The 25065-nt window shown below is 46.7% G+C and overlaps 1 protein-coding gene across 12 annotated transcripts in view; it reads left to right on the plus strand.

The window, feature by feature from the left end:
• Positions 1-25065, plus strand: part of CACNA1C (calcium voltage-gated channel subunit alpha1 C) — a 628485-nt gene that overhangs the window by 452716 nt on the left and 150704 nt on the right. For all 12 annotated transcript variants that reach the window (XM_053920870.2, XM_053920869.2, XM_053920860.2 and 9 more), the window contains exon 9: positions 1268-1440. In XM_053920870.2, the coding sequence (XP_053776845.1) occupies positions 1268-1440 (173 nt within the window). The remainder of the gene's footprint in view (positions 1-1267; positions 1441-25065) is intronic.

Genomic DNA, 25065 nt, shown 5'->3' on the forward strand with positions numbered 1-25065 from the left:
GCAAGAAATTCTTGCAAGGTGGTCTCTGCAGCCTCCCACCCTGAACTATACCTTTACTGGTAAGAGAAGGAGGAATCATGTTTGTAAGAATTAAGATGTTCAGTGCATGCCACACACACACCACTGAGGGCCCCACTTCCCACAGACTGAGTATCAAACACAGGAACGCTTCTGGTTTTTCAAGTTAAGAATTAGCCTTCTTGATTCGCGCCTTCTGCTGCCAGCCCTGCCTTGCTTAGAAAATGAATTTGAAGTTAGAGAGAAAATAAGGACAGAATCATAGAAAATAACAAAGAAATAGCCACTGTAAATTTTTCAGTAGGTCCTTCTTACAGCAAACCCCAATTCAATTCCAGTTTCTACTCATTATTACTTAAAAATGAATGCATCATTTAACTTTTATATCATCTTGATTTTATGTATTTTTCCATTCCGATTAGATTTCTTTTTTAACCATAAAGGAGACCCCCAGGACATTTTCTCGTGTTTGGAATCCTCATTTGTTCCCATGTGGGAAGGAACTTTCTCTAAATTAGAAATCCTTCCAGGCAGCTAAGAGTGGCAGAAGAAAACCTAGTTATGAGAATAGAGATGGAGGAGATTCAGTCCTCTGGGACTCAAATCAGTGGTATACTGGTAAATATTTGACAATTGGCTCATTGGGGTTGGGGGAAGCCCTAGTTTATAACAGTTGCCATTTTCCATGGTGTAAATATTCCCACCATGGCCAATTTCAAGCCACCACGGAGACCTCACTGAAGCCAGATTTGGGAAGAGCTGTGCACAGGTGACTCTTGGGAGCCGCTGCGGTTGGTGGGCGTCAGCACACCACTGCTCCTAACACCTTCTGTCATTCAAGGGCTCTCAAGAATTTTCTACTGCCACCCAGTACTGGGGAAAATGCAAATCAAGTGCATGTTCCATACTGTTGGTGGAGGTTTTTTAGGTTACTGTTCAGAAGGAGTTTCCAGGTCACTGGAGAATAGTTGTTAATTAAAGACAAAGCCTGTAATCATGATCCAGGAGAAAGGGAAACGGATTTCATCCCTCCCTTCCTGTGACTCCTTCCACTTATGTGAGAGTAAAGACAAAACCTGGGATGACTAAAGAAAGCTGTCTGTGGAAGTGTGGGTATGTGGGCAGACTTCCTAGTGCAAAGCAATTCACACTTTTGTTTCCCCTTGTTCCCATCTCTCCTTCATGCCCCACCCACTCCTTCCTTCCATTCATGCACTGCCCTGCCCTGTCCACTCCACTCTCTCTGCAGAGAGTTCTCCAAAGAGAGGGAGAAGGCCAAGGCTCGAGGAGATTTCCAGAAGCTGCGAGAGAAGCAGCAGCTGGAAGAGGACCTGAAAGGCTACCTGGACTGGATCACACAGGCGGAAGACATTGACCCCGAGAATGAGGACGAAGGCATGGATGAGGAAAAGCCCCGAAACAGTGAGCAGCCCTCCTCTGTCTTGACTGGGTTCTGGGAGAGAGGGAAGAGATGGTGGCGAGGACAGCAGAAACCTTTTACCACTGATCTTTCTTTACAGTTGTCTTCCTGGAGCAACATTGATCTCATTGATCACAATCATTTGCTCATCATAGAAGTTAGTCACAGATGTGAAATAATTGCTGTTGATCTATAAAGCCTCATATTCCTTTCAGAGCCTTTGATCTTAAAGACAGCTGAGATTTTGCTAAGGTTGACTCTTTATATATTTTTTTAAAGATTTTATTTATTTATTTTTATACAGAGGGGAAGGGAGGGAGGAAGAGGGAGAGAAACATCAATGTGTGGTTGCCTCTCATGTGGCCCCCACTGCGGAGATGGCCTGTAGCCTGGGCATGTGCCCTGACTGGGAATCAAACTAGTGACCCTTTGGCTCACAGCCCGCACTCAATCCACTGAGCCACACCAGCCAGGGCCAAAGGACCCTTTATTTTTGAATCAGACATCTTCCTTCAGGATCCATCTCTTTGGACAAAGGGGCAAGCTGCCTGCTCCAGCCTTGTTCAAAAGAATAATTTCACCATGCAGCTCCCTGGAATGTAGGGATTTCTCGCCCCTTTTGCAGCAGACTTCCAAGCACCATTGCACTTTTTCATAGAAAACTGAGCCAAAGGTTTCTCTTAAGGAGGTCAGATTCAAAGTGCTAAATGGGAAGACTGAGGAAGCCCAAAAGCATTTGATAGTTAGGTTATAGAAATGGAGCCAAATTCCTTCCTCTGGGAGCATAGGTCAGACTGTTAGCTATGCTACCCCTGGGACAGAAATGAGGGTGATGGATGATACCAACTTGCAAGATGATGAACCATGAGAATTCAGGCTCTCATCAGATAAGCCCAGTGGTTCTCCAAGTGTGGTCCCGGGACCAGCAGCACCAGCAGCACCTGGGAACTTGCTAGAAATGCAAATTCTTGGGCTCCACTTCAGATCTGCTGCCTCAGAGACTCAGATGCAGCCTAGCAATGGGTTTGAACAAGCCCGCCATTGATTGTGCTGCCAGGTACATTTGAGGACCCCTGGTTAGCTCTAACTACTCCCTGTTTCATTTGGCGTCCTTCTCTGTGACTGCCATACACTTCCTGCTTCTTTCTGTGTGCAGTTTTTCTCTTTCATTTCACACATTGAACAGGTGTGTTTCTGTCCTCAAGCAGTGTAACTTAAAAATAGTTGCTAAACACTGAGCATGTAGGGTGGTCAGGAACCAAACAGGCTAAATAGCCAACCAAGACAGCTGCTGTATGGAGTCAGGCAGGTAAGGGTGGGAAGCCAGAAACATGCCCTGAGTAGAGAGGGAGATGACAAGTCCCACCGAGGCTCAGGGACCCTGATGGAGGGCAAGCAGGATGTTGTTACTGGTCAAGTGCTTCTCTCCTTAAGGAGGCTAGGAAGGCCGCAGGACTGTCAGGAGAGCTGACCCAGAGGAAATGACAGTCTTCCCATCGGTTTTTAAATCCCCGTGTATAGGTGTATGTGTACATAAACATCCTAGCACAAATACGTAAGTACAGTGAGTCTAATTCCTCAGTCGTAGTAGGCATTAGTTATGTCTACGTGTTCAAGCTCCACAACTGATCTCTGTGTGCTTCCACTCATTCGTATCTGAGTTCTCACCGGGAATCTAAAAAAGGATTGGGTGGAGGAAGTAGGGAAGTAGATGGCCAAAGATGTTCACAAGAACAGAATCTCTGCTCCTTTGTTGCAGAGACTGAGAATCCATCCACCAGCTGTTCCCTTTCTGATATCTGCTCACAAGCAAATACAAAATTAAAACACACAAACAACAAGACACTGGTAACAACATAATTTAATAACCTAAGGAGGTCTTCATGCTCTACTAAGTCATTTTGCAAGTTGGAAGGCAAGGACTTCAATGGAGTAGCAATGAGCAATGATACCACTGAGGGTCTTTCTGGAAAAATGCATGGCAGATTCTATTATAGTGTTGCTGGAACTGTGGAGGAGTTAATTAGTTGGGCACAGGGTGGTATGGTAAATAAATACCATGGAGAAGCTTACCTCTGAAACACAGAAACTCGCATCTTGGCTCCTCTCTCCATCCTAAGTCAGGGTGGACACCCAAGGTCATGGTTAATGCTGATGAGCAAGTCTCTCAGCTTATTACTAAAAATGTGTGCATTGGCTACTTGCTTAGCAATCAGTTGCTGCCCATAGATACACATAGTTATTCTGTCCTCTGCCTAAAACAAGAGCTTCTGAGAAGTGTGCTGCTTCCCTGTCCTGACTATTAAATGAATGAATTCCAAGGAGTTCCCAGCACAGAGAATTCTTTGCTGCTGGGGAACAGATCACAGGGACAAGGCCCCTCTACCCACATTTCTGGCCAAGGTTTGAGAAGAGCATGATGAACTGCCTACTCCAGTGGACAGAACCTCTGCCAAGATTTTCAAAAGCCCGAATATGGATGAAATCAGACTCTGGAGATGGTTGTTCCTCCCACTTTGTACTTTTTCCTGATGGCTGGAGGAGCCTTTGGTGTCTGCTTCTTGTCTTCAGCCAGCCTGCCTTAGGAGAATAGAATGGAAGCCTGCCTCCTTCCACAGTGGAGATGGTGGCAGAACAGTTCTACAGGGGTGCGGGGGGCAAGGGAAGGAGTACATAAAAAAGCAAGATATAGAGTAAAATAAACCCATGCAATGAAAGGAATGTGAGAGACATAGTAATGGAGCCAGGAAACCAGTCCAGAGGGCTCTGTCTACTGGGGAAGTCCAATAAAAGCAGTCGAAGCGATTCAATTATTAGGGAATTGGCAACCTAGTAGATTTGCAGAAAAGGCAACTTATGGCTCAGAAACTATATTCCTGTCCTCAGAAGTTCATACTTTGCCCTTTGAAACAAAACAAGGGGAGAAATGCTGGTATAAATTATGTTTTTCAATTAACATAGTTTCTTAGCCTTTGAAATTGCTAAAAGATTACATTATAGTGTATTTGCCAATTCTTTTCAGCTAGTCTTTAAGTAGTCATTAAGAAAAAAAGGCATCATCACTCTTCATCAATGGCTCTGGGAGCTTCTGCTTCTCCCCTGGGCAGAAGCCTGTCAGCACTTATGAGAGGCCACTGGTGTAGGACATTGGTGAGGGACAGGTGTCTGCAGTGCAGGACAGTACAGTGACACCTCATTACTTGGTAGTGAGCATACCTGCAGGAGCCCAATCAGTCATTTTCCCTAGAAAAAGCTACAAAAACCAGTAAGGAAATAGAAATAACAGTACTAGGGAAGACAGAGAGAAAGGGCATGGTTAGTAGGTACTTCTCTAAGTAATTTGAATAAGTGATGCAGCTGGTAAATCACATACAAAAATAAATTCCAGTTCATGCTTCCACCCATCCATCTGTCAACTAAAGGTCTGCTCCATGCCAGGTACCATTTTAGGTGCAGGGGAGATAGCAATGAGCAAAGCAGTCAACCCCCCCTGGCCCTGTGGAACTTACCTTCTAGTGGGGAGACAAACAATACATTAAATAGTATGGTCAGTGAGTGATAAGTACCATGGAGAAAGATGGCATAGCGAGAGGGTGAGAGAAGTGTTGAGAGACAGTAATTTAGGTGGCGTGGCCAGGAAATACCTCACTGAGAAGGTGGTATTTGAATGAAGACTTGAAGGCAGTAAGGAAACGAATCCTATAGCTATTTGGGAAAAGAGCATTCTGGTCAGAGGGAGCAGCCCATGAAACCGCCTCAAGGCAGGAGCATGGTGATGTATCTGAGGGACAGAGAGGAGGCTAATGTGACTGTAGAGGAGTGAAGAAGGGGGAGAGAGGTAGGTGAGGAGGTTCAAGGTAACCAGGAAGTAGATCATGAAAATCACTGTAAGATCTTGGACTTTTACTAGGAGTAAGCTAAGTAGCGACTCAGTGAGCTAAGAAGTGACATCATCTGACCCATGTTTGCCAGGAGCTCCCTGGATGCCACACGCAGAATGGAAAGGAGGTGGGCAAGGGCGATGCAGGGAGCCAGGGGAGGTTCCTACCTCAAGAGACAGTGGCACCTTGTCCTGGTAACAATGAGATGGTACAGGCAGGCTCCCGAAAGACATCATTTGCTGACATATCAGATATGGGATCTGAGAGAGAGAGACAGAGAGACAAAGAGACACAGAGAGAGAGAGAGAGAGAGAGAGAGAGAGAGAGAGAGAGAGAGAGAGAGAGAGAGAGAGGAAATCAGGGTGTTTGCAAGGTAATTGTCCTAAACAGCCCCAAACAGCAGTGGAATCCTCATTTACTGAGATAGGGAAGGCTGTGAGAGGAACAGGTGTCAGTGTAGGAATATCAGGAAAACAAGTATCTTGTACCTTTACATTTGAAATGCCCACTTGACATCCAAATGTAGAAGGTGAGTAGGCAATTGGGAATTCATCTGAGGCCAGGGAGAAGTCTGGGACAAATTATATTTTGAGAAGTCAACAACCTGTGGAAGGTGTTTAAACCTATCTGCCTGGATGAGATTGCTTGGAGAGTGGCATAGATAGAAATGAGAAGAGGTGAAAGGATCTGCACCCACTGCTAGTTGGAGGCTGGGGCAATAAGGGAGAAGCAGCAGAGGAGACTGTGAAAGGTCTGGCAGAGAGAAGGTGGAAAAGGCAAGGGAGGGGGCAGTGCTGCTGAGAAGGCAAGTGAGGTGGGGGCCAGGAACTCAGCATTGGGCTTAGCAATGTGGGGTCACCGGCCAAAGCTTGAGGGCAAACAGAGTCTTGTTTTGTGAGTGTCTTGAGTCTAGAGTGTCCCAGAGTGGCATCAAGCAATGCTCTGCAGACCTCCTGTTTCGGTCACAGCCTAGCTGCCAGTCACCCAAGGGTTTCCAGGAAGGGGAAGGGAGATGCACATAATCCAGCCTACCTGGAGCCCTAGCGGTCAGGGCAGCCCTTCATTGGATCTCAGTCTGCAATTGGTTATAGACAGCCTTGGAGAAAAGGACAACATTATACTTAGGAGCCATTTCAGGGCCCAAAGGACAGCAGGGAGGCAAGACAGGGGCACACCTGTACCCTGCTGCCCTTTGTGCCGCCAAACCCCTCTGCTCTCCGGAAAAGAGAAGTTAATGCTGAGGCCTTTCCCTTCCCACCGAGCAGCAACGAACATCCCTTTTAAAGGAACCAATTCCGAAAGTGCCACTGCCACACAGGGGTTGTTGTCATCAGCAGAGGTGCACTGTTGCAAGGCACAGGGGCCATTTGCTGGCTCACATCAAGTCCGATAGAAGGTCAGCCACAAAGAAAGAGGTAAAGACAGGAATCTTCTCTCTTTCTTCTCCTCAAGATAAAAAAATAACTGCATTTATTAAACATTTATCCATATAGGAATCTCTCTCGCTCATGTCATTAAGACAATTTCAGTGTAGTTCCAGCCCTCTAAAGGTTGCTGGGTAAGACGTAAGTGTATGAGGATGGGCATATAAGAGACAGACTGTCCCTGCAATTAAAACCTTGAACTTCCACACAGATAAGTAGGGTTGAATATTTACATCAGTGGCATTCGCTGTGTGACTCAGGAGCCACTTCTTCAGTCATCATGAACAACACAGCCACATGGCTGCCGCCTGCCCTGCAGAGTCTGGAGATCTGCCAGCTGACAGAGCTGCAGGTTGCCCTCGAGAGGGCCCCACAAGGCTTGAGAGTGGTCATCTGAGAAACCCTGACTTAATTATATGTGTGTGTCAAGGGCAAGTACATTAGTATTTGAGCTTTTATTTTACATTTTAATCAGTGCAATCAGTTGTTACCTTGGACTTAGCTTGCGGTCCCAGGTTACCACATGTCTAGATTTCTGTGACAGAATCCCACCAAGCATCAGGCTCAGATGGCATGAGAAAAAACGATTGTCTTTTCCTTGACTCCTTTCTTATCTTGCACCCTTAAGTTTTCATGTGTTACACAGAGAGCTATCCTGACCCTGTATCACTCGGTGAAAGCAGGCGCCCCTGTGCAGACCTCAGGTGTCTCTTCTGCCCCTCCCATTAACTTTCAGCTGCTCTAAACCTTTACCCAGAAAATTGCCACAGAGATCTGTGAGGAAACTGGTGTCCAAGATGGGGAACAAGTCACCAGGGCTAACTATTGGGATGAGGCCAGGTCCCCTGAGTCCCCACACAGGACCGTCCATCATACTGTAGACACCTCCACACAGAGGTGCTCTGCAGCTCTCCTTCCATGTTCCCATCATGCTTGGGGCCCCCTCTTTGCATGTCTGCTAGGCTATGCTGTGAGAGCTGCAGCTGGCTGCCTACTGCTGACACAGCCCAGGGCACCCTCTGCCTTCCAGCTAGGGTCTCAGCCCAATTAATGTCTTCTTAGCCCTGTTCTGTCCAGCGGCTTCAGCATCTTACCAGTTACCAGGCAAGAAATTACTCTTCTTCCTCCTCTGTCTCTTCCTTTCTCCCTTTTCTGTGGTCTCTGCATGGTTATCAATTCCTGCATTCAATCATGTGCAAAGTCTTATCAATCAACATCCTAGAAAGTCCCTCTTGCCTGCTCCCTCATCTCCTCTCCACATCTGTTCCCCTAGACCAGTAGGCACCTGTCTGCCCTGCTCTCCAGTATTCCTCACAAATATCCTGCACAACGTGGACAAATCAGTCTTTCTGGAGCTGACATGTCATTCCTTTGCCCAAAGGTTTGTCTCTCTCTCCATAGCTACAAAATAAAGCCTTGACAGATGGGAATGGGTGATGCACAAAGGGAAATTTTAAAGCTCCTCACCTTGCAAACAAGCTCACCCAGGGTAGATTCAGGTGTACATAGGATTTTAGAGTTGGAGGTTTGGGTAGGGGTCATATAATTAAATTCTCTCATTTTACAGATGAAAAAAAGTGAAGCCTGGAGAGAGTAAAGTGATTAGCCAAAAGAAACTCTGAAACCAATTATAAACTTCATGTCTTTACATAAATATGTTCAACATCACTAGTCAATAGGAAAATGCTAATTAAGACCACCGTGAGCTATCACTGCACACCTGTAAGAACAGCTAAAATAGACAGTAGTGAGAGCACTAAGCTCAGACACGGATGTGGAGAGATTGGATCCATTGTTGGTGGGACAGAAAATAGTACAGGCTTTCTGGAAAATAGACCATTTCTTTAAAAAAAAAAACTAAATATATATTTACCTAGCAGTTACACTCCTGGCAGTTTACCCCAAAGAAATGAAAATTACGTCCACATTAAAGTCTGTGCACATTTACTCATAGCGGCTTTATCTGTTTAGCCCCAAACAACCAAAGTAGACCTCCCTCTGTAGGTGCACGGTTAAACAACGGTGCACTCCTGCTGTGGAATACCACTGAGCGTTAAAGAGGAATAAACCAGACTGCTCCTACTGTCCAAACAACCCTGCCACTTGCTGCTTCTGGACCTTTGATCATCTCTCCCCCCTCTGCCGAGAACACCCTTCCCTCTTCCACCCATCCTGCCCGCTCAATGTGGGGAGCACGTTCTCACTAATGCCCCTCTGGACCCGCGCCCTTGGGACAGGCACCGGCAGAGCACTCTGGTCCTTGTGCCTGCCCCACCAGTATGAGTGGGGATGGCCAGCCCTGCTGTCATGTAGAAAGCCCTCAAGAGGTAGAGAATGTGCTTTGCTAACTTTTTATTCACTTTCCCACTCAGCATTCAGGATAGTGATTTATATTTAGTAGACTTCCTCCTCCAAAAAAATATTGAAGGATTGAATTGAATCCTCTTTGAAGCAAGATAATTAAGTTTCTACTTTCCTACCTGGTTGGCCAAATAACACCATTGGTCTTATCTTCGCTGTACTCATGGTAGGCCCTCGGACAGTGTGTTGTCTTTGATCGTGTGGATAGAAATTATTTAGGAGTTTAAAAAGTGGGCCTAGAAAAGTAGGCCTGGGAGGAGTTAGAAATGGATTCCTTTGAAGAGAAAATCAGATGGTCAGTAGGTCAAGGAGCATGACCTTGCTCACCCTTGCTTTCTTTCTCTGAGGGGAACCATCATTCCATAGCCATTCCATGTGTGGAATTGCTTTTTGGATTCTGGGGATGGACAGTAGATACATACGAACCTCTGTGGGCATTCCTGGGCTAGAAGGCTGAGTCAGGACTGGGGCAGGGGCATATAAGGGGGCAGGATCTAGATTATCTCATTCCTCCCTAAGATCAGTTCCTGTGGGCACGAATGTCCCCCAGTTTGTAGATGGGAAGACTGAGGCTCGGAGAAGTTAATCTATTCATGGCATATATCTTGTATGTCTCACCTAACTTCAGGTAGGTAGACCTTGACTTCAGTTCAGCTGACTCTACCACAGTCCCTCCCTCAGTCATGTTGTGACTGTCCTCCTCCTCCAGCTGAGGGGAGTGAGAAGGGGGTCCCTCTGATTCCCCAGCCAGAGTGGCCTCTTCATCTCCTTTGTTACTGCATGTACCACCCTCAGTTTAGTATGCGAAGCAAGGTGGATGGAGGAAAGGAGAAGAGAAGCAGGAAAAACTGATCTTAAGTGTGAACATAAAGGGGCATGAGTTTGATTTTTTTTAAAGGGGAGAGAAAAGGTAAGCTTTATGATCATAAGAACTGTGTTTAAAGCATGAAAGCAATTATGAAATTACCCTCCTCAAGCAGAAAAAAAAAGTTAACAGATCAAAACCCTCCATTTGGAATAGTTTTAAGAGACAGTCTTGCATACAAGGAGGCACATCCATCATGTGACCTATCAGAGTTTAGGACTCCTTTTGAACTTGATTAGAGGAGTGCAGTCGTTGACCAGAGCAGTCAGGAATAGGTATTTCAGCTCACTGACCATCCACTCTCCTGCCTTGGCAAGTACACAGGGAGGAACATGGTATAATCTGTTTTTGCTGACCCAGGACTGTGCAATGCTCCAGGGCTGTTGCTTCTGAGACTCCAGTACCCCCGGAGCCTCAGCATTATAGGACCGTGGAAGGGATCTCTGGCCAGGGACAGTCTCACAGAGAGATGTTCATTTGTGGAGTTTTGGAGAGGTCCTGTCACCTACCTGAAGCCACAAAACCCTTTGACAAATTGATCTGCCCACTCAGTGTCACCCAGGGTAGGCACCCAATAAAGTGCTAATTTGATTTTAATTCAGTGCTTTGCAAACAGATCTACACACCTAGGAACTGAGAGTAACTCAGCAGAGGGATTGAAGGGGAGATGAATCATCCTAAATTTCCCTTTGATCCATTTTCTCCAATAACCAGTGCTCAGCCTCCACATAGAGCTACCCAGGTGACTGTTGCCCTTGGCTCCCACCACACCCCTCCCTGCACATAACCACTGGGAGATAAAAACCCTGTGTCACATCAAGATACATTATCTGTCAGGAGGCTGTTAGTGGAGTGAGAGAGTGACAGCTCCTGCCCCTGTGATTGCTTGCTGTTGTGGAAAGTTATCATGGTAATGGAGGGAGATTAGCCATGGACTGTGATTCTGTCACTGGGGTGCATGGCACAGGGGCCAGTGGGAAGAGCACAGAAACTGGGATTGCTGGCCTCAGGGTATAGGCCATTGTGGGGAGACCTCTGGAGCTACACGTGTGCCAGACTGTCCTGCTACTGTGAGAGAGACATTTGTGCATCCATTCAACATGTATTAAGTACCAAGCGGGCACTCAGAATGCCAAGATAAATGACACAATCTGTGTCCTAAGGGGACTTACAGCCTAGTTAAGGAGACAGATGCACAAATAAACAGGTTACAGCAATGAGTTGAAGGTATGAACAAGTACTGGAGAAATGCAGAGGAGAGAGTACAGGGTGTGGAAGAAGGTAGAGGGGGCTGCCCACCCAGAGAATGATTCTTGAGGAGGTCCTTAGTAGTCAGGGCAGGCCAATTGTAATAAGCAACCCCCACCCAGGTCAAATCTCGGTCACTCATTACAGCAAAGGTGGTTTCTGCTCCTTGGTTCACTGTAGGTTCGGTGTTAGTAGGATGGGAAGTTCACCTCCACAGTCTTCAGGAACGAGGGCTCCTTCCCTCCAGGGGCTGTACTACCTCCTGAGCCACAGAGGTCTCTGAGGACCCCTGCATCTGGCCAGCAAAAGAGGGAAGGGAGAGGGAGCATGGAGGGCTGTGTGTGGGGTGGGGAGTTGGAGGCCAGGCCTGGGGGTGTATCACTCCCATCCACATTCCTTGGCCAGAACACAGTTATTAGCCCCACCTAGCTTCCACAGGGTTGGGAAACATAGTCCAGCTGAGTGCCTAGGGGGCAAAACAATTGAGTTGGGTGGACACACAGCAGTGTCTCTGCTCCCTGCAGATCAGTAGCAGTTTACAGACCAAAAGGATGAGAAGGGACATTGTAAACTGAGGGAGCTGCATATGCAAAGTGTAGAAGCAAATAACAGTAGGGGGAGGAGCAGGAAGGAGGAGGGGAAAGAAGGAAAGAAAAGATTTAGTTTAGGAAACACGGGGGAAAACACAAAGATCAAGCCAGAAAGGAAGGCGGAGCCCTTGTCTCCAAGGGTCCCAGATGTGGACTTGATCCTTTGGATAAGAAGGAGCCACCAGAGAGACTGAAGGGGAGGTACAAGTTCACTGGCACAAGATCACTGTGTCCCTGATTGTGGACGGTTGGTTGGAGGGAGGGAGAAGCTGGAAGCAGGGAGACGAGTCATTTCAGAGGATGGTGGGCCTGAAATGAGAGTCATTGGAGGAGAGGGATCGGAAAGGTGGCCTTCCTGGTTGTCTGCTCTCATGTGGACCGAGTCCCAGGGCCGGCAGAGCTGGGCGTCTTTGGGATAAGCAGCTTATGCCTCCCCAGACTCACCCTCCTATCTTCCTGAGGGACCCCCCTTAGAGCTGGTCTGTCCTGTCTGCTTAGCAGAGGGAGCCCTGTCATGCCCTTTGTCACTTGCTGTCCAAAGCCCTGTTTTCTGTCCGTGGCCATAAACACATCAACAAGCAGTCTCCTCAACCTGAAAGGTACCATGTGTAGAACTCCAAATAATTCTGCCTCATTTAATGCCTATGTTATGTGGCTTATGAAAAATAAAAAAGTTGAGTAACAACCCCAAATACAGGGCTTTGATGGCTCTACGCTTTAGGATTCTTTGAGCAGGCAGAAATTCACAGGCCGCTGGTGATAGCCACGGTGTTCCGGAGGAGGTTTATGTTCCCATGTACTGGAAAGATTCCACCCTCTTAAAAGTCCTTGTACCTGCCCTAAGTTCTGGACTGTTCATTTTCCTCACTCTGTGACTAAGCCTCGTGGTTAGAGAAGCAGGACTGAAGGCTGGTCAGGCACAACGGAGTTTCCTAAAGGGAGCTGCTCAGCAGAAGGGTGCTTCCTTGGGGGCATGGGTGGAATTCTTAAAAACAGAAGGGAAAATGCCAGTGTTAGGATGTGCTGAAGGCAGGGAGAAGAAGGGAAGCTGAACAGGGGAGGCTGGTACATTTATATTTTATTCATGCCTTAGTCTGGGCTATCATAACAAATTACCACAGCCATTGTGGCTGAAACAATGGAACTTTGTTTCTCACAGTGCTGGAGGCTAGGAGTCTGAGAACCAGCATGGTCTTGGTGAGGGCCATCTTCCTGGTTGACAGAGGGCCATCTTCTTGCTGTGTCTTCACAGCAAGAAGGAGTGGAAGGAGTGCTAGCTAGCTCTCTGGGCCCCTCTTACAAGGCACTAATCCCATTTCTAAGAGCTCTATCCTCATAACTTAATGACCTCCCAAAGGCCCCATGTACAGATACTATCATATTAGGATTCGGGTTTCAACATGGGAATTTGGGGACAACATGTTCAGTCCACTGCAGAGATCTTCCTGTATCCCTCTGCTAGGCCCTAGATGCCTCGTATAGCCAAGTGGGTGGCTCCATCACAATCAGAAGAATCATAGCATCCTAAAATCCTGGGGAACAAAAGGGTTCCCAGGTCATGGGGTCTCTTTCCTGGATTCTGGGCAGAACACACATCCCTTGTCTTGCCTTCCCCCGTCAGTGCTGCTGGGGCCTCTACAGGGCCTGTCTCCTGTCAATGGGTTTGTTTTCTGGAGACAGAAAAGGGCAGATCTGCTCCACTCACAGTTCTTACAGATTCACCGTCTCCTCAAGATACATGCAGGTTTCCACGCTGTCTCAGCACAAAGCATGGAAGGTGCTCACACGTACCACAATGGGAGCTGGGAGAGAAGTGGGGCTTGTCCTGGAAGTCTTTGGAATCCTGCCACTGAGAGCAGATGACTGGGACCTGCCTTGTCCCTACATCTGATCTCAAATCAGATGGGGCCAGATCTGGTCACGCAGAAGCTCTGTAATGAATCAGACGCACAAATTAATTCTTTATCTTCTATTTCTTTCTCACTCATAGGAGAGGACATGAATATTTCATTCTGTTTTGATGTTTTACTTCAGGTACTCACCTCTTCTCCCCTTTCTTCTCCAAGTACACCCGGAGAAATGTCAGAAATATTTTATTTTACTTCTATTTCAGCAAGGTCAGCTAGCCAGCTAAGAATGACAGTCAGGAAATGGTTAAGAGAATGCAAGAATAAATTCCTAGCTGTTTCTTTAGGTCCTGAAAGCTGAATATGTTTAAGACTTGAAAAGGTCAACTGCCTTCTAAGGGGGCAGAGGTTTGATTTCATCTATTATGTGGTCTTTGGCATAATGCTCATTTCATTCACTGGCTGAAATGGAGATTTATGGAGTAAATGTTATCACAAGCTGAGACTTAATGAGATCTGAACTGTGTCTCCTGGATGTAGTGGAAAGCAAGCATTTTGGTAATAAATAGAGAACAGCATCTAATTTGTAAATTCCTCCTTCCGTTGCTAAGTTTAATCAGATCATTGAAACTGAAGGGGGTTGTTGATGACCAAATATTATTTTCCATGCCTTACTCTGGCCAGGAAACATTACACCTAATGGAAATGGCATGTTGCTCTGGTGATGGTAGGGGATGACATTTGTCATTAGGCTAACCCAATTGTTGCATATTAAAAAATATGTTTAGACTAAAATCTATTTACACCACAGTGGAACCAAGGCCCCATATCACTCTGTTACTAGTGTCACTGGTTTATAGAAGCAAAACGTCTTTCCCAATAAGCCACAGAAATGGGCAGCAGTGACCATCCATCATAGGGGGGCCTGTGAGCCATGCACTCTTGTCTGGACCCAACTGAAGCATCCAGAGTTAGGCTGGATGAGACACCATGGTGCCCCGGCTGTGGTCTCATAGCCTTTTCTGACCTGGCAGAGAGAGGTTATGGGAGCAGAGCACAAGCTCCGGTGGGTCCTTTCCAAAGTGGCACAAAAGGGAGGCTGATGCAGCTGTCTTTTTTCCCATTGAGCTTAAATATTTTTTCCTGATTAATCATAGTTAAAAGATTTTTACAAATGATCTTCTCACAAGTTGCTTAGCAGGGACCATGTCACAGTAAGTTACTGGGAGCACACAACGGTAGCTTCATGAATATTTCATGAAAGGACTGGTCACAGTGATGAAGACATCTGGGACGTTGATTGCCCCCAAAAGAACATGGTTAACTTCAGCCATATCAGCCTGGGGAACCATATATCATCACTGATAAATGTTTAGGCTCCAGATGACCTTTTAGATGCAAAGCAAGTCATGCTGAAGGTCTTCTCTTTGGTCTGTGTTTTGCTTTTTCATTTCCCAATAAATATATACAGTGTCCAGGCTTTCTACACACAGACTGTTATTCTTGAATATTATAGATGACAGCTTCCACTACCACTTATTAAACACCTCATCTGACTCTTATTATCTTTAATTTTCATTTGATTGATGTTACTTGCTCCATTTTTTTAGATGAGAAAGATGAGGTTCCGACAATTTGCCCAAGGCCAGACAGCCAATAGTAGGCCGAGCCAGGATTCACACTCTGGGCTAGCTAACTATAAAGGCAGAAAAAGGGTGAGCACAAAGAATAAGGTCGCCCTAAAATACCTCTGGATAGGAAGGTGAGATGTGGGTGGGAAGGGGGAAGAAGACCCTGGAAAGGAAGTTAGAATATCTGGTGTCTAGTTTCAGGTCTAATACTTTGTGACCTTAAACAAATTCTTCCCTCTCTGGGCCTCATTTCCTAACAATGTAAAAATTATAAATGATCTCTGGTTTCCTATACATTCTTGAGCATTATGATCCCTGGGAACTCCCTCTGGCACTGTTTGTTTCTTTGGGTTCTACATTCCAGAAGTGATGGGTGGCTGGGATGGGGAGAGAATGCCGTTGTTCTGCAAATGCTAGCTCTCTCCCTCTTGGCCAGGCAGCAGGTGGCTACGGGAGAGAAAACATCCTCTGCATAAGAACGTTGGACAGGCTTTCTCCAGCATCTGCAGCCTCTTCCTGGCCCACACCCTCTGCTCTTTTCCCAGAGCTAGTACCCAGTGGCTTTGTCTTTGCCTTGAAAGTATTGAATGGTAGACTCTGAGCGCTGTAAAGTGTCCCAGATGCTCTGTCCTCCTCACTTCAGGTCCCCATCTATGCTTGATCTTCCTCTACAGTGTCCCCCTTCCCCTTCTGGAACACTCTGTGGTAGGAACTCATCAGGCCACAAGAAACCCCTTCCATTTTTGTGCAACTGCAATTCTTAGAAAAGTCTTCCTTCTCCCGAGCTGACACCTGGGGCAGTTTAACTTCCACACGCTGGTCCAAGGTGTCATGGGTTCAGCTGTGTCCTACCAGTGGCACTGCTAATTATCCTCACTTAACTAATGACTCCTGCTAATTATTTTTCTGTCTCCACTCTCCCTTCTGTCTTACATTCCCATTAGGGGTGTGCTTTTGACATCATCTCCCACCTCTTCTCATTGATCCCCCCAGTAACCCAGGACAGAAGCGCTGAGCTGTTAAGGAAACACTGGGTCGGTGCTGAGCAGCACTCTGCCACTCAGGACTCCTGGCTGGCATACCATTTCCGCGACACCTCTCTGCCTTGTCTCTTCTTCCCTCACCCTGCTGATGCAGCCCATCCTTCCTCTCCAGTACTGATGACCTCAGTGCTTAGTCTCTCCCATCTGCAAGGAGGCTCACTTTCCCACAGTGTATTTGAATTAGAAAAAGACCACTGTTCCTTGTTCATTCCCCAAATCAGGCAAATACCTTGTCTTCCCACCTTTTAGCTAATCATAGGTAAGGATCATTCCTGTACTTCAAGCTGCAAAAGTGATAGTTTGAATCTTCCCCATGTCCCCCTGCCCTTGCTATACAGACCCAGTAACACCTACTCATCACTTAAACCACACACAGCCAACACTCCCCTTCCTGACAGGAAAAGCCTGTACCACATCCTACCCCCCAAGTCCATGACTCCATCTAAAAACTACAACCCCTGTGTCCTTTCCTTCCTTTGGGGTTCCCTGGGCCACTGAGCCTACTGCAGGAATCCTCATAGACTCTGGGCATTAGAGAGGAGCAGTAACATAGATACAGGCAGCCTGTACCCCCCAGGAGGCCCAGGTGAACCCATAGTCTGGCCTCCCATTCAGAGTCAATTTCTGGAACAATAGCATTTCCACTTCCTGCCAGCGCCCCCAGGCCTTTTGCCTGTTGAAGACTGTGGTCCCTGTTCTATGTTTTAGAAACCTTTTCTGTCTTCTAAAGAGAGAACAGTCAGCCACTTCAACAAACCTACCTCTCTTATGAAATTACAGAAGAGTTCTAAGATTAAGGAAAAGAGAAAGGAAGTATGAAGGGTGATTAATACCTTTGATTCAGAGTCAGTCTGTAGAGGAAGAATCTGGAGGGAGAGACTACTCAGTAGGATAATAAAAGTGGCATTGTCCAGCATTAAAATCCATCTGTTCTTGCACATTTTGTTTGGGGTCGGTTTCTCCTTCTTGGTGCCTGGTTTAGGGTCACCCCAGCTAATGTGGGCATAAGCAGGCACTGCCTACCTGTGGTCACGTGTTGGCCCTTCCCCTAAATAGCACAAGAGGGAGGAAGGAAGGAGCTGTGAGTGGGTGGCTGACTGTGTGCATTCCAATGCTGGCTCTGGTGAAACAGGAATGAGTGAAACTCTGCTGACTCTGGCCACATCCCAGACATGCTCAGTCCCTCCCCTCTCTGAGGGTGAAGAAGTAGAAGAAAGCTGAATGAGGAGTGTGTGCTCAAGTGCCCACCAGTATTTGTGGCATGCCTCCCATGCCTCCCTCCGGCAGAAGTTACAAGTCCTGTTCCCATCCCTGTAGCACTTTTCCATCTGGCTGCCCAGAGAGGTCAGCTTGGTGCCGGAGAAGGTGATGTGCTTTCTGAAATTTTTGTGGAAATGCAAGGACAAGAGAGTAGAGCAGGGAAGAGCAGGTGACACTGGTGAGGTAAGACGAGGAGAGTGTTGACTTTTTCACCTGTACCTGAGCAACAGTCAAAGGCACATGTGGTTGGGGAAGCAACAGGGAGCAGAAGACAGAGACTTGCTTCCATGTCCCAGCTCTGCTCACTCGAAACCTCAGTTTCTTCCTCTACAAATTGGGAATGAAGACACCTTCCCTGGCTGTCTCCCCAGGTGGTTGTGAGGATGAAATTGGGTAATTTCATAAGCATGCTAACGCTGCACAGTGCTGTCCTCTTATCTAATGAGCAGAAAAAGAACTGTCTGTGTACCAAAGTTCTACTCTCTTGGCACAAATGGCATGTGTTTCTGCAAGAATGCTCTGTGGTTTAAGAGTCTTCATGAAGGCAGTAGGCCTTGGAGGGTGTCTTGTGCATGTGGACGGGCCCAGGGGAGGTCCCAGCCAGGCAAAGACCAGATCTAGGTGCACAGGACCTGGCAAGCACCATGTGTGTGTCAGGCCCTCCACAAAACAAGATCAAACCACACTGATCAACTATGGCTGAGGGGAGACTTGTCCATCAGATGAGAGAATTCAGTAAGAGCATCAAGAGCCCTTTTTCTCTTGGCCCAGTCCCTGCCCCCTCACAAGTGATCAACAACCTGGTGTTTCATCAAGCGGAACATCCTTGCTTGGAAATCTCATTCTGTTTTTTCTAAGGTAAAGGAGTCCTAGACATCTCCTTGCAAACCCCAAGCAAATGTTTCAAACTTCCAATAATGAGCAACTCCTAGTCTCTCCAGGCAGCCAGACCATTTTGGAAATGTTTCTTGCATTAGGGCAAAATTCTCATTCTTTGATGCCTATTCCTTGCAGACCTACTCTTTCTTCCCATGTGAAAAGATGAGATGGTGACGAGGTCCCCCAACCTACCATATCTGAATTAAACCTTTCCAGTTTCTTTGTAGACCATGACTTACAGCCAGCCCTCTGCCATCCCCGGAATCTGCCTCCAGCCGCTGCCCTTCTTTGACCACAGTTCTGAGCTTTGACTGTCTGTCCTAACAAGGTCTGACATGTTGAGGTGGGGAGTGCTGCCTCCCATACTGCTGAAGGACCTCTCAGTGAAGGATGTGGGCAATTAAGTCAGCAAGGTAGACCAGGTGGTCTGTATCCTTGGCCTTGCAACCAGGCAAGAAAGAGGGAAAGAACAACTGCAAGCATCCAGCAGGAAGTTGGAAGATTAAAGGAAATGACTTGCTGCAGAAGAGGGCAAGCTGATTGATATTCTGACAGCTGCCCATAAACTCATTCATGAAATTATGGAGCTGAAGAGGCATCATGGGGTGGAAGCTAAAGTGACTCACTTCACATAAACACCACTAATGGAAGCAGCCCAGAAATTTAAGGCAGCAATTGACTTGCAAAGCTGGAAGGGAAGGCAAGACTAAGACCCTGCCAAAGAAAGTACTGCTCGCTCCTTCCTCCCGATAGTTCCCCCTCTGTGGGTACCTACCTCCTTAGAGATTGTGCTGGGCCCTACAGGACCTCCTTGTAGGACCTCCTTGTAGGAAATGTGACCTGGGTCAAAATTATCTTGAGCAGCAGAAAGCAGTGAAGTGGAAGACAAAGCCCACAGAAAAGAGTGGATTGCCAGTTCTACATAGCTGTTGTCAACAGCACAGAACAGAGCATAACTCACCCACAGGCGAACTTTTGAATTTCAGACCAAGGAGGGAGCCCTGGGCCTCTGCTCAGCCGTGATGACCAAGGGTGGGCTTTTAGCTTCTCCATGATGCAAGTAAGTGACAAGTGAAAAAAGGAGGGATCACTGGATGGTGGAAAGAGGCCTGGACATCTACCACTAACTAGTTGTGTGACTGGGCAAGTCACTGACCTCCTCTAGATGTTAACGTTGCCCTTGCTTTGCAGCAGGGAACCTGAGCCACAGAGAAGTGAAGTAGCATATCCAAGGTCACATAGCTCCAAAGTGTCAGAGCCAGGATTCAAACTCAGGCCATTTGGCTCCAGAGTCCATGCTCCTAACCACACTGCTCTGTTTCCTGTCTCCCCCCACCCCCTTCACCCAGAAGCACTGGCAGGCAGGCCCTGGACAGGATTATAAAATGAGTGGCTTCTCCCCGGACCTCCATCTGCACTTTCTGCCCCTCTTCTCCACCTAGCGGTATAAGCCACAGGACTCTCTAGTCCTCTGTCGTGATTAGGAAAGGGTTTTGTAAATTCATCCATTATATTTAGTAGCTGAGAGGGCTGACCTAGCATAACATCTACCACCATTCAAATGCTTGATCTCATTAGTTGCTCACTTTGAATAAGTGACTTACAGTATTTTTCAGACTATAAGATGCACTTTTCCCCCCCAAATTTGGGAGGAAAATGGGGTGCATCTTGTAGTCTGAATGTAGTTTGCCTGGCTCACTGGGGGGGGGGGGGTGGTGGTGGAACGGGGTTTTTTTTTCCCTGTTTTCCTCTAAAACCTAGGTGCGTCTTATGGTCTGAAAATACGGTAATTCTCTAAGCCTTTGTTTTCTGACCTATACATCAGCAACATATAATGAGGACAGATGACCCTTCATTGGGTTATTTTGAGGCTTGAATCAGTTACTATATGTAAAGTGTGTGGAAGAAGAGCTCACATGGAGCAAGTGATCAAAACACTGAGCTGCTGTTGTTATTAAGATAGAAATGACTGATACTTGCACTCTGAGGGGACAAGGCCCTAAAATGAAGGAATTACCAGTCCACATGACAGGACTGGGCAGGAGAAGGACTGGGGACTCAAGTCATTCCCTGCTCCTTTCATGTCATACCACATGGGTGACCATCTGCTGCTAAACCTGGTTTGGGGAATGAGAATAATGTCCTCTCTCCAGCCTAAAAGAATTGGACTTCCAAAGGAATTTGAAAAAGAAAGGGCCCCGTGGTCCACGTCTAGAAGATCCCCATCACATCCGCAGCGGTTGCAGCGAACTGTGTTTCCCTGGGAGTGTCAGCCCCTCCTGTGTGATCAGATCAGGGCCAGAGAAAGTTCCGCACTGCCCTGCCACCCATAATGAAGGTGAGGAGGGGATGTGAAAGGTAAGGGAAAGGGCCACGTGTTTACTTGCTGCAGCTGAACTTCCTTCCCCTGCCTCCTCCTGCCACGGCCTGTGTCCCCTGGATGCGGTATAACTAAGGTCGCCCCACTCAATGGTTCTACACCTGAAGAGAGAAATTTTCTGCCTGGGAGCGCTGGGTGTTAATGGCCTGCTGAGAGCACAAGACCCTGGTTTTCTTTGGATTAAAGCTGCGGATCAAGGACAGGCATTTACGCCTCCTCCGAGTTTATAGCAGTAATAATGATGATGGTACATCATGCTTATATTGTTCTTTTTTAATAAGGCCACTTTGTTTGGCTTCTTAATATTTAATCCTCTTTTATATTTACTTTCTGATGCCTTAGAATAAACTAGGTTTTAATTGCTTCTGTGGAGGAAGCCATGCTGGGCCTTGGTGGGCAGGAAGTTTTTGAGACAGCTTTGGAGGCTGGTGACACCTTTCTCTGTGACCGTTCAACCCAGACACGCTACCTGGGCTGAGGACCATTTTGCTGTTTCTCTTACCATCTCTTTCCTTTCCCCCCCCCTGCAATTTGCTTTTCTCCTCTTCTGCTCCCTCTCTTTCCCCTGTAAGTGATATGTAATTCATCATTTCATTCAATTTATTTATATATGAGATGAGAAAAACAAGACCCCAAATCATCATGTGACTTGTCAAGGGTTTGAAACTGTTTATTGGCAAGGCCAAGGAAAGGACTACCTGGCATTTTCCAGCCTTCCACTACTATGGAGAATCCCAAGACTTTGAGCTGAATAAAGAAAAATAAAGAGCTCCTTCACCCATCAACTGAGACTACATGTGGTCATGTGCTGTGTATCAAACTGTAGAAAAGTAATAAGGAATAACTTCTGAAGTTATTTTTTCTGCAAGAGAAAATTAAATTTGATGAACTGCCCTGGGTGGTGTGGCCCAGTGGATTGAGTGGTGACCTGCAAACCAAAAGGTCCCCGATTAAATTCCTAGTTAGGGCACATGCCTGGGTTGCAGACCAGGTCCCCCGTTGGGGGGCATGCGAGAGGCAACCTATCGATGTATCTATCACACATCAATGTTTCTCATCCTCTCTTTCTCCCTCCCTTCCTCTCTCTAAAAATACATAAATAAAATCTTTTAAAAAAATTTTGATGAACTGTAGCACAGTTTCCCAAGTGAGCCTCCTAGGGTAGTAATCAGAATATTTGATTCTTTTCTGCCATGGGGCTAAAGCAATTCCAGGATAATACCCTACATCACTAGTGCTTACCAATAACTCAACCTGCAAATATGTATTTAAGCAAAGTTATTCTGCTGTAGCTCGGGAGGCCCTGGACTCAAGGGCAGTCATTCTCTGCCATTACTAGCTGTCTCCTTCAATTTGGGGGGACTACCCTTCACCTATCTACCTTGCCCACACAGGTTGATGTGTAAACCGGGTGATTTAAGGAAAAGCTAATAAAGATGCAGGCAAGGTTTCAGAAAGTTAGTAAGGGCCCCGAGGGACACTGCAGGACCCTGAGGGCAGCACCCAGATGGAGCTGTTATCACCACAGGCCTGAAGGGACAATGTAAGGGAGCAGTTTCCCGAAATGAGAAAGGGTGGTCATGACGGGAGGGTGATCTGTCACATGACAAACCTGTGGCTCTCAGCAACAAGACGCAGCCAGTCTGCACCAACCTGTATGCAAGCACCTTGGGCCTCACAGACATCCTCCTGCTGCTTCCCATTGGCCAACACAGAAGGAAGCCCTCGCAGGAGCACTCACTGATGAAGTTTACACTCAGCCTCCTGGATACAGGGCATGGCGGTGAAGGGTGTAGAGTGTGTCTGAAGGACGGAGCCTCATGATGTCTAGCACACAGGAGTTCATTTAAAACTCCATGAAGATACAAAGTGTTGTTATAGTTCCATAGCAAGTACCATATGGATCTGAGCGGGAGTCCAGGAAATTCTAATATGTCTCTGGCCCTGAGAAAGTGAAGATTTTGTTAGGGACATAAATCTAATACTTATTCAGCAAACTATAAGAAAATTAGTTGGTAATATTAGCAAATACATATAGCACTTACAATTTACAAAGTTATTTTATAAATATTTCACTTTTTTCTTCCCAGAAGCTCTTGAAATAAGTAGTATTGTTACCTTTTTTTTTATAGATAGGAAACCAACCACAGAAAGGTTAAATAACCTCCCCAGAGTGACACAGCCAGGAGAGGGGAGTCCTAAAACTTGAATTTGGGATTTTCTTCCTACTTCTCACTGGTCCCAGTGCTCCCGGAGCTCAGAAGAGGGCACTCAGGGCAGTGGGTGGGCCTGAAAGCCTCCACAGACCAGGGCTGGGCCTCTAGGAGCGGGCAAATTTTCAAGAGTTCAGGAGTCAGCACCCTCTTTTACTGAAGGACCAGCTAGTAAATATTTCAGGCTTTCTGGGCCATATAGATCCTCCTCTGCACCAAGTCAACTCTGTTGTAGCATGAAAGCAGCCGCAGGTCACACACAGGCAAGTGGCATGCTGCGTTCCAGTGGGGCTTGATATTTATGCAACAAGGGGCAGTCTGGATTTGGCCCAAGGACTGTAGTTCCCTGACCCCTGGAATAGGGCAGGGGAGGTGGACGGGCACTCCAGGAGAGGATATGGTATAGGGCATCATAGATACAAAAGCCTGCAGGTTGGAATAAAGATAGCACATTCAAGGGGCAGTGAGCAGGGCAGCCCAACTTGGGTGGAGAGTTTCTGCAGGCAGTAACAGGAAATAAGGATGAATTGATAGTGCTTTAGTCAAGTAGAGCTGCCCTAACAGCAGAAAAACAAGAAGTCCAAGATCGAGGTGTCAGCAGGGTTGGCTCCTTCTGAGGGCCCCGAGGGAAGGACCTGCCCTGGGTCTGTCTTCACAGCTTATAGACTGTCGTCTTCTCCCTGTGTCTTCATACTGTCTTCCCTCTGTCAGCGGCTGTGTCCAATTTTTTTCCTCTGCTTAGGATGCCAGTCATACTAAATAGAGCCCAAACTCATGACCTCACGTGAATTTAATTACTTCTTTAAAGACACTAGCTCCAAATCAGCTCTGAGGTATAGGAGTTAGGACCTCACCATATGAACTTCTGAGGGGACACCTTCCACCATCACAGATGGGATGGATCCAAATTGCAGGGAATTTTAGATTCCAAATTAGATTCAGTATGGCAGGAAATTAGGAATACTTTTGCTTGTTAGCCATATCTCTGATTAGTACTTTGAGAAATGAAAACTTATTATACCCCAAAAAAAGTTAACAAAATGATCATCGGGCAGTAAATGGCTAAGTAAGTGCTTCAGTCCCATCTAGGAGTGCACAGATGCCTGGGCAGTGGGTCCCAGCAGGCTGGCTGAGCCAGGATTCAACCCATCAGCTCCACATTGCACTCCACACCACTGGAGAAGTTCGGGGTGGAAAATGCCTTCATCTACTGCCTGAGGTGTCTGGCCCTGGTGCACCAACCCTCTCCCAATAAGAGGAGACAAAAGATTGACAGCAGTTGATGAGTCCTCTGCCCTTGGCTAATGAGGCTACCAGCTAAGTCTGAGAAAAATGACTGGGCAGATCTCAAGAGAAGCCAGCCATTTTTGCTGCTAGTCAAACAGGGCACTGTAAAGCCCCAGCCCCATCACAAAGTCAAAGCTGTTTTGCGTGACCCAAGATTTCAGAACTAGGCAGATTTCCTCCATCTCTCCCCAAGTTCATTCCTCATTCCCTCAATGGAGCTTTGCTCTAGCATCACTCAGTCAATTAAGTTGCAAAAAAAAGATCTGGGACAGAAGGTCTCAAGAAACAAGGCCAGATATTTTATGAGTGGATGGTTCTCCACACGTCTCCTTCAGCTCCAGGGATGGGAAGGATGGGAGGGAGGGAAGGAGAAGGGCAGGAAAAAGAGAGTAAAGGGCAGAATACCTAAGAAGATTTTGCTTCCGGTTTCCATTGCAGATTGATTGTTAAGTAACCTTAGTGACTACCTTTGTCTCTCTCAATATTGAAGCTGCTCTTACTCTCAAACCTTGGCCCCTTGTGAAGTCATTTTTCATTCATGTGAGTTTGGCCATCTTTGGGCACATGTGTTGTATCATGTTTACACCGTGTGGTCTAAATGAGACCTAATTTCTCTTTATGGAAAACATGAGTGTGAACACAGTGGAATAGCCTGGAGCAGACCACTTGGAGATTTGTTTTAAACAGCATGAGAACCTCAATGGAGATAATCACTAAT

Source organism: Desmodus rotundus, chromosome 3 (assembly GCF_022682495.2).
Source record: "Desmodus rotundus isolate HL8 chromosome 3, HLdesRot8A.1, whole genome shotgun sequence".
NCBI classification, from domain to species: Eukaryota; Metazoa; Chordata; class Mammalia; order Chiroptera; family Phyllostomidae; genus Desmodus; species Desmodus rotundus.